Below are 10523 nucleotides of genomic sequence, written 5' to 3'. Positions count from 1 at the left end.
ACCCTGAAACATTGAGTATCATGCGGAAGTATGTGAAAATGGAAGTGACAACGAATCAAATGAGTTGATAAAAAGAAGGAAAAGACATAACTTGAAGTCCAAAAGAAACAACGAATTGACTGAACGAACATCTGCAAAAAGTGATTTTCCCTCGGACTAATGAGAGCCTGATTTGTGAAAATGGGTGAGAAATTATCAGTTCTGAACCTTTAAGAATAATAGAATCATTTTCTAGCAAAAGAGAGAAAAAAAGGAATCTTTTTTTCTTTTCTGGATTCCCTTCAAAGTTATGGGTATTTTACCTTAGACAGTGAATAGACTATAAAAAAGTCGAGGAAGAGAAAAAAGTTGCTTATAAAGAAGATGTTCAGATGAAGATAGCATAAGGTACCTGTTTGAGGTCAATTTTACTGCACTGATGAGCATAGCTTTTGTCTTCAACCTTGACCTTTAATAATTTCAAGTCTCTAAAATATCACAACATAACTTGATGAATATAACATGAAAAGGCTAACCTCTCATCCTTTTCATCCTTTTTTTACCTTCTTTCATTTCTTTCATCTTTTTTTCTAGGTAACTCAAATCATCCTTTTTTAATAAATAAATAATGAGTAAAATGATGGCAAAATAACGGTTCTTTCAATAAAGAAAATATTTGTGATCAGAAAAGGAAAAATCAACAAATGTATTTGATCAAGATGATGCTTTTATCAGGAACATAATGATAATAGCAAAATAAGCCTCAATTGTGTAAAAAGCACGCATTAACTTTGATTCGCTCGTCTGACTTCAATGAAGTCGCTTCTTTATTCGCTACAATCATCATCATAATCATCTTCAGCCATCAATAATCATTTATTCAACATTCAATTGACCATCATCGTTATTAACTTTTTATTAACGAAATTGGTTAAATGTCTTGTCTAGAAATTCACGATTCTTTACCGATTCAGTGTTTTGTTGCTCCGAACCCTATTTTGTTTTGCCGTTTTCAAAGCCTTCTTCCATTACAGTTCCATCTAGAATGAATAAGTCAAAAGGTCAGCTCATGGAGTTTAAATTGACCACGAATCGGACCTAAATCTAGTCAATTGTCAAAGATTAATCGTCTTGATGGATAAGTCAAAGGCTTGTTGCAATTGCACAAACTATTTCTATTTAGTCATTTCAAGATGATATACAAATAGTTTCAATAATATCTCAAACAGTTGAGCCGATGCCTTTCCATTCAGAATTCAACTTTTCAACAATTGGATCAATATAAATGTCACATTCACTAATCAAGTGGATAAAATAAGATAATCGCGAATTAAACATTTAAATTGCAATGTTTCAAGAGCGATAACTAAAGGTCTCGATAGATACTTTCTAAGGGTGTTTCCTATTCTTTGAGTCTTGTTATAAATAGGTATAAATGTGTTCATCAGATCAGATTATGCTACCTTAAGTTTTGTCAATGCTTTTCAATACAACATTCAAGATAATTTTTAGTTCAAATTAGACTAAAGTCTAGGGTAAGGACTAGGGGTAAGCATACTCTGAATACAACTAGACTCGAGTCACGCATATTAAGACTACCTTGAAATAGTCGATTTATCATACATGTATTTCCATGTTAATCTATTCAAAGATTTAAGGTTATTTTGTCTGATTATAAGGGAATCGAGTGTAGTGCTCATTTGGAGAAGTTGATTGTCATTACAATCGCAGAACCAAAACACTAGAATAACACAAAAAAAGAAAGAGATGTAAGTTGCTCTGAAGCTTCTTTAATTGTCAGCCACTTTGTAAATTCATTAACATAACAGCTCTTAATCAAAGCTCCTTCTTGTTTCAATACAACCGGACTTCAACCATAATAGCTGATTATATCGCCGATTATTAGACAACTACCAGCAAATAGTCTATTCTAGTAAAAAAATGTATAAAAAATAATCGATTTAGTTTTTTTTCGAGAAAACTTTTCTGTCCCATTATTATTCATGATCCCACAATTAAGGTTAATCAATATAATCAAATCCAATTGTGTACAATATATTTATTCAAATGAAGTGCTCATAGATGTGTAATAATGAACCAGAAACCAGAGTAACACACATATTTATTATGATTGCATTGGTCCACCTAAACAGAGTAACCACAAGAATCTTATTATAATCACTATTTTGTTATCTTTCATTCAACTGATTGTTTAATGAACGTCAATTACATGTAAATGAATTAATATGTTGATTGTGAAGCAATTTTAAACTCATCGTGACTAAATCTTCTCTTCACTTGTTCCCATGTTTGTCAATTGAGATATTAATGTAACTGTGAATTTGATGATGATCATGATGATGATGACGATTGTATATTTATCTTAATTTGCCTTGATATCTTTTAGACAATTAGCATTTCCAGGTCAAAATAAGTTTAGATTGTTGATGAGATGGACAACAGATAATCCTTGATGGACAACTTTAGTCTTTAAATATGTGAATCAATTCTGGTAATGGCACAAGATGAGCAAGATTAATTCATTTGATAGATAAACTGGGTCTTACTTGCGTCTACACTGTTCGCAACTACAACTGTACTTCCAACTACTACTGTACTTCCAATTGAATTATTTAGGATTGAATGGTCGAATCTAATTAAATCTAATTGCTGTTTCGCCGTTTGTTGTGGACTCAAGTTGGCCATAGAGGTTGATTGAACAAACAGTATCCATGTGTGACTTCACGCAATGCCATTGACCAAAAGTTCAGTTAAGTAAGATGAGCCTAATAGTATTCCTTACTTGACTAAAAATTGAATCATTTGTTTGTTTAACCCGTTTGGTTAATTAAGACAAGAGACAAAATCTTAATGATTTGTTTGCTTCTTTTTTTGTCCTCGGCTTTTCGCTTCTTGATTGATATCACATTATAAATACCAAAGAATATTTACAAATGTAATATGAGGCGAGATCGGGTAACTTGCTTTTTTCAGGTTTACTTTAACCGACAACTTATTGTTAAGTAAGGCTGTTTTATCAGACGATGATGATAAATGACGATTAAAACAGAAGTTGCAGACAAAAGAGGAGACAAGATCCACATTATGACCATAATCCTTTGGCTTACCAATGATTTGTGTAGAAAATTTACTCAAGCTGTTCATTTCAATTTTAGAGTTTGAATAGATAACTAGTTTTGTTCTCTTTTCATTCTTCTTTTTCTCTAATCATTTATTTCTAGTTAAAGTCTTATTTTCTTTAAATATTTTCATCGAATTCATATTTGTGTTACGATATTATTTATAATTGTTTTTATTGTTTTTTCAAAAATATTTTCTCACAAGTATTTCTACTCACCATGTCAGTGCGTCTTAGACCCCAATCGAGTTCAAATGTTATCGTCGCCCATCACTCGGGAGGATCGTTTGAGGTGGACAAAGGTCTATTTTCCTCTGTCGCGACATTGTTCGCCCCACTATTCACCTCTGACCGTACGGTTAAAAGGATTCTGATCCCTGACACCGTTTATCCTTCATTTTTTGTGACCATTAAAGCCATGTTCCTTGGAGATGAAGTGGATGTTGAACCGAGAGATTTAAAGGAATTCACAACCCAACTGGAAAGCATTGGTTTAAAAGTTGTAAAAGTTTATCATTCTTCTTTTGTTACCGACGATAGACCAATGGTTATTGTCAAGCAACTTTACAAATTATGGCGAGCAATTATCCTTTGGCCAAGACATGAGTCTGATCGACTGATAAATGATAGGGTCCAACCATGTGAGTAACTTTTTTGATTATAATATTGTTTTTAGTTATTTTCTATTAATTTTGTATTTCCTTTCCTTACCAGAACCAGAACCAGAACCAGAACCAGAACCAGAGCCAGAGCCAGAGCCAGAGCCAGAGCCAGAGACAGAGCCTCCAAAAAAAAGGAAATGTTTAATTTAAATATTAAAAAAGATAATTTGATAATTTTCATAAAGCAATTCAGTTACATGTCAATTTCCTCATTTTCTCATAATTTCCCTCCCTTATAATCATAATAAAATTTAAGTTATTTAAACACCTTTTGTTTGTCTATTTTCTCAAATGTTTAAAGTCGTTTAGTTTTATGTTGTTTATGTGATAAGAAACATTAATTTCTATGTTTTGTGTGTTTTTTAATCGATTGTTGGTGCTTCTAATCGATTCAACTTCAAGATCCATTGAGAACACTTGAAAAAGGTAAGTTCCTTAGTTTATTATTCATTTATGAGTGAAAGTTACTCTATTTATTTCATATTTTGTTTCATGTGTTTAGGTCATTTCTTAGTTTAGTTTTATCGTCATCATCCATGGACAAGAAGAGCAGAAGGTGATGTTTCATCAGACTATTTTGGTTTCCATATTCATCAGAGGCAACCGATTTGACTCTTACTAGTTTAGTACTAGGTTAAGCAAGACCAGTGAGATGAAGCGGCTAAGGGAACGAGTTACTTAGTTAAAGGAGGATAAAATTTAACAAAGGTAAGATTTTCAAGAGATTTTTCTGTTTTCCAAGAACTAATGAATTTCATTTTTTATTTCATCTCTCAGAAACAACAGATGGCGTTATTGACTCTTTGGCGCCTTAAAGCTTCCTTAAAAGCTGTGTTAAATTAACCTCTCTCTAACTTTAATTAAAATGCTATGATGATATCATAATTGCGTGCTGAATTTTATTCAAATGATTGACTAGAAGTGGCAACAATCGAATGTCAAAGAATAAACAAGAAAAGAGATCTTTCTTATTCGTAAGAAAGACAATATAATGAAGTAGGTTGTGATCACACGCGATATTACTGAATATAACCATAAGAAAAACTAACTAAACCAACTATGATTTTAAACCAATTTCCCTAATCTTATCCATTATAATTATAAATTAACAAGAAAATCGAATATTGAATTATTTCGAAAAACTCAGAGTTACCAATCAGATACGTTAATGTAAGAGCTGTGCCAAGCTTAACGAGGCTATGGAAGGTGGTACATAAGCCATTCACAATAACTATTACTAGCCAATCTTATCAACGGATCAAACTTTATCATCAAATCACACTTCTAGGTATCTAGAGTCAAGATTAACGCGAATGTTCAACGGCTTCATTCCCATTGTACTGGACAGTCTGAAACAACATTCTTTCATTGACCGAGATGGAGAAATGTTTCATCATATGCTTAACTTTCTGAGGATCTCTAATACTGCTAGATTTGTTGCATCAGTCGCGTGATCATTGTGTCCAGATTCGTTAAGCCCAAGTAGTACATCCGCACACTATTTTGTTTTGACGTTTTCAAAGCCTTCTTCCATTTTCAGTTTAATTTAGAGTGAATAAGTCAAATATACAGCTTATGGAGTTTAAATTAGGGTCAGGGGTAAGCATTCTCTGAATACAACTGTTATGAAAACTGAATTAAAAATAGATTAGATCTCTACACATTTCCCCAACATTGTTTTTCAACACTTCTTCACTCGATAGTATGATAACATGGAGTTTCACCCTTTGATAAAGCACTAGGGATGAATCATTTTTTATTTTTATGTCGCTTTTGTCAATAAACCTGGACTTAGCGACTTAAGAATATTAAATATTAAAAACTTAAAATATTTAAAAATGAAACCTCATAGATGATTGAAAATAGATTTATTTGCCTTTTAAATTTTAAATGATTTTGTCTCATAATATACATTAGAATATATCGAAATTAAATTTTTATATTTTACTGTACAGAAATCATGATATCAGGATCAATTCCCAAAGTGACATAAGAAGTATAACTACCATCTTGTGATTTCAACTCAATGATATTGTCTTGGCCATGATCTGCAGCGAAGAACCTATCTTGTTCATTCAATAGGATTTCATTGGTATTTTGTGAATAAGGTTCAACTAGTCTTAATTGTGTTGGCAATTCACGCTTAAAGTAAAGCTGTCCAATATAAGTTATTGAATCGCTTTCTGCAACTGCTTTATGGTATACTTCAACATGTATGTGTAAACAACGAGCATAATACCAACCAGGAAGAATCGTTTTAAAGTTTACTTCACCATGTTCATTGGTTTTCTGGAAGCCACGAAGAAATCGAACATCATCAATTGGTTTTGGACGATAAGTTGGTTTAGGGAAGCTATTGAACTCTTGAACACCGGAATAGTGACCTGTAGCATTGGCATTCCAGATGTGAACATACAAGTCGGATAAAGGCAAACAATCACTGGCATTAGTCAAACGAATCGTCAAATCAAGTGGTATGCCAACTTGACCATCAGTAATATCAGATCGCTCAAAGTCATCAGGTAAAAAGTATGGACCTTCAGTCGTGAATGGGGCGAGGACACAAGTGTGTTGATTGGCTTCTCTCTTGTATCGGGCACAATTGGTTACTGTACGATCATGATCAACGAATTTACCAGGTCTTTCTAAATGAGCTGAAACAAAAACAATGTTGAAGCAAATTAACAAGATTGAAATTGGAATAACTGATTTATTCATGTTGAAGTTGATTGAATTTATTTTATTGATTCAAACAAGTTAACTTATAATAGTAATAAATTGAAAGTGGAGAAAAGTTGATCTGAAATGAACGACAAATAATTGGCTTTATAAATATATTTGCAAAATTAATCAGATGAACAATACTGGGAAATCTGATGATCTCGTTTGTCATTTTTGTACAATTGTTGAAAACAATTCTGTGCATAGATAATATAATATTATATTGTTACATATTATTAAGCAAAACCATGTAATGATTAAATCTAATCACTATCATTCCTATCAATGAAACTTTCATTATATTTTCCAAGCATTTTAATCATCATTTTAATCATTAGCTAAGATTATCTATTTACGCATTAAAAAACTTTATTGTTTAAAATTGAATGTCAAGAGCGGGTGGCACTTTTGGAACACTTTTTTCTGGTTCTTTCTATTGTTTACAAAATATTATTCAATTTTTATTTTCAGGCCACTTCAATAAAAATATAAGTTCTAAATCATTGCCGATGTTTCTGTTCGAGAAATTATTTCTTCATTTATTAGTTATTATAATTTAAGATGCATTAAGATGCATTCATTTCAATCTAATCATTCGTCTGAACAAGATAATTCAAGTCATCATCAAGTTTTCATTTCCCTGTGTCTTGATCTATTATTCATTAGGAAATTATTAAGCTCTACACCGAGAATCTAAAAAGATTCCAAAATATTTAAATCTTAAATTAAAATTATTCATTCAAGAGAAGAGCGCTTTTTGCAGAATTGAATAAAGCTGAAAAAAGGTCAATTAATATGAGCTTTCAGTCGAAGTGAGTATTTGTTTGAAAAGAAATCTTTTTCTCGATAACACGAAGGAATATTTCGATTATCCGTTAAGTACCATCACGATCTAGATTGGGTTCAATCATGTATAATCAAATCTCCTGTTTAACTACTTAGAACACGTTAGTCATAAAAACTTTTGAAAAGTATATGTAGATAAAGGGCTCAAACCCATTTTTCATTAAAAAAACTGATTGGTTAATAACGATGCTCGATAATTCTCTGGAGTTCGGTGAATGGTCTTGTAACTTTTCATTTTAATATTAAATGATGATCACACTTATTACCGTTAATTCAATAACTATAGTTTTATATGACTGAAAGTATCTGATTACCTGATAGCCACGAAGTCCAAAGATTGATGTGGTGTAACAGGTGTATTCCATTCGAATGATGCTTAAACCATAGACCTAACCTAAGCCTAACTTAACCATAGATTCTAGAGATCCCAGTCAGTAGATCAACATAAATGTTCATTTTTGGTGTTTTTTATTTAATATTGCTTGTGCAAATGATTTAGCATCATCGATTGTTTCCCTGGAAATGGAAAATTGCAGTGCGATTTTGAACATACAACTCCATGGTCTGGTTAGGTCTCCATGGGATCCCAAAGCATTATTTTTATGATGGCATAACCTACTCATAATAAGTAAGTATGATTAAGTATGGCATTCGATTTATGTATGGTTCATTTCATTCTTAATGTTGAGCCAAAAAGGCAACACTTTGATATCTTCTTTCTTGTTAAACCTGGGGACCCCCATGTTAGAAATATTTTAACTCCAAGATACTTTTATTGTTGCAAGATTATGCATAGTTGTCCAATCAATATGATAAAAGAAGTCAATTGTATAGAAATCATGAGTTCATTTGTCACTTTTGTTCAAATCACTTGATGTTTTGCAGCAATTTTGTTTCATTTATTATCAAACTTTTATAAAATAGAATAGAAGATTAATTAATAGATGATTTAATTTTTTCTTTGACTAATCCGAATGTGTTGGGCACTTCTTAATCCACCCATTAAAATAGGTCCATGGTGATAATAACCTGTGGAGAAAAGTTTGGGAATTTTTGGTTTATTTCTTATATTTCGTTAGATAATGGCTGAATTTTTTTGAAAATTCAACATGTTATAGTTGGGTAGTGTAGCTTTGATATCTGAGAAATCCACAATGAAAAAAACAAAAGTCACTTCACAATCATCGCTCGAACTCGGAAGAGAAAAAAATGTTTGGAAGATTCTTTTTGATACACTGTTAAACTCTCATAGACAGATACTAATTTTTGAGATTAAGTCATCTTTTTGAAGCTAAAGTTCTCTTCAAAATTGAATATCTTTCAAACGACTTATCCGAATTTTTCAGATCGTATTTCGACTGAAAGGTCTTTAAGAGTCGCTTCAATTGATCTATTTTTTAGCTACATCGAATGTTGTTCATGGGGTTGTTCACGAAACCAATTTAACATGATTTAAAAATCGTATCTATTGATCGGCATCATGTTTCCGCTGGAGCGCGTTGACTTTTCAAGAGCCTTTAAAAATAAATATTAATAAACAGTTAATATAAATTTAAATGAATAAATCAAAAATGGTCTCCTACACATAAGGATGATGCCTGAATTTGCAGATTTTGTTTGTCTTTCTTTGGCAACTAGATTGATTGACGGACGCCTTGTACTATTTTGATTACTATCATCAAGGCTAGCTATCTTATTCAATTGGCATCTATCAAATTTTACTGACTATAAAATGGCTATAAAATAGTTCGATTAACTCTAGAGTAGAGTTGGGCAGAACCACTTACTAACGGCTACTTACCTCGATTCTCAAACATAAATATTGTACAATGCATTTGTAGAGTCTATTGGACTATTGGGTAAGACTGCATATTACGAACCCCGTTTGATTTTGATGAAACTTGGTGTACATACTTATTTTGTCATGAGATTTTGATCTATGAAGTCCCTACTTGCAGAAATGCTTACTCCCGGAGATACCAGAAGTAGCTGATATATCTCCGGACCCACAATATATAAATACACACATGGTATTTCGATAGAAGACATCAAGTCCTACATTAATTCTACAGTAATTTCATAAAGATACACGAATGCGCAGTGAAGTTACAGAAGAAAAACCATTGAAAACGTCATTTTTGCAGATCTTTCTCTCAAAGCACTAATTGGTTGACCTCAACTATATCAATAGCATAACATTCGATAGTACACATCATAATGTATGTATCTGTGACTTTTGAGCGATATCTCATCATGTAAATTACCAACAGCTACGTTAGAATTAGGAAATTAGGTTGCATACCCCTGAATAAATAACAATTTTAAATTTTCCATAGACTTGCATGTTGAAATTCATGATATGCTAGGGATGGCCAGGGCAGGCTAATGTAGAGTAAGAGATAGTAGTTTAGTTTAGGGTGGTTAAGTTAGGGCAGGTTAGAGTAGGGTAGGTTAGAGTAGGGTAGGTATCAAACGGTAAGGCACAGTAGGATGTGGTAAGCTTGAGTACAGTAAGGCAGACTACGTTGGTTAGGGTATGGTTAGGTATGTATGGGCATGACAAGGCAGGACACGATAAAGTAGGGTAGGTTGCGTTAGTGCTTGGTATGATAATGTGAGTTATGTTAGATGGACTAACACGCGTATGGTGCTACTTGCAAAGCAGCCGAGCGGTTTGGGAAAGCCCTGCTAGCCTTCTACATCGCAGAGAACGAAGTTTGCTTGCATGGTAGTAAAGAATAAATTCTGTTCACTGTACCTGTAATTGCAAAACTTTTTCCGCTCAAGTTAGGGAATGCTACGTGTGTCTACACGGAAATCGTTGTTCAGTTAACATTTCTTTGCCTTTTTTCTAGGTTTTTCATTATTTACAATACGAAATAGCCGAATCATATGCGAGGCGAGAACCAACTGGTGTATGAACGATCCAGGCCTGCACAATCACTTTCTTCAATCGTTTTTACCTATGGTTCAGTTATACTAATTTCTCTCATTCTAACCATTTTTGCCTGAAATGCCTTATCTGGGTTATCCAAATATGTGATCCATGTTCGGCTAAATACTATAGTATACCCAATCATGAGATATGAGCCACTTAGGTATCTCCAGAAGTAGGAATTTCCGCAAGTAGGGACTTCATAAATCAAAATCTCATGACAAAATAAGTATGTAAACCA

General features: G+C 32.7%; 1 protein-coding gene and 1 long non-coding RNA gene across 3 annotated transcripts; one reads left to right on the top strand and one right to left on the bottom strand.

Moving 5' to 3' along the window:
* Nucleotides 1-2613: 2613 nt before the first annotated feature.
* Nucleotides 2614-4728, top strand: LOC107361027 (uncharacterized). Of its 2 annotated transcripts, none has more exons than XR_016198209.1 (4): nucleotides 2614-3759; nucleotides 3845-4206; nucleotides 4283-4488; nucleotides 4558-4728. It is a non-coding gene; the product is annotated as an uncharacterized LOC107361027 (long non-coding RNA). The 2 variants fall into 2 exon arrangements; XR_003082056.2 differs by having other exon boundaries at nucleotides 3833-4206.
* A 903-nt stretch (nucleotides 4729-5631) lies between these two features.
* LOC107360914 (uncharacterized) lies at nucleotides 5632-6599 on the bottom strand. Its single transcript, XM_025160621.2, has one exon. It carries the CDS (start codon nucleotides 6496-6498, stop codon nucleotides 5725-5727), a length of 774 nt encoding a protein of 257 aa, XP_025016389.1. The 5' UTR covers nucleotides 6499-6599; the 3' UTR covers nucleotides 5632-5724.
* Nucleotides 6600-10523: the final 3924 nt, after the last annotated feature.

Source organism: Tetranychus urticae, chromosome 1 (genome assembly GCF_039701765.1).
Source record: "Tetranychus urticae isolate SD_2017Ah chromosome 1, NJAU_TeUrti_SD_1.0, whole genome shotgun sequence".
In the NCBI taxonomy this organism is placed as follows: domain Eukaryota; kingdom Metazoa; phylum Arthropoda; class Arachnida; order Trombidiformes; family Tetranychidae; genus Tetranychus; species Tetranychus urticae.
The sequence above is the reverse complement of the archived record's forward strand: the minus strand, read 5'-3'. Positions and strand labels throughout refer to the sequence as shown.

Coding starts and splice junctions, on each gene's coding strand:
- LOC107360914 (XM_025160621.2), bottom strand. CDS start 6,498: ATGAATAAATCAGTTATTCCAATTTCAATCTTGTTAATTTGCTTCAAC.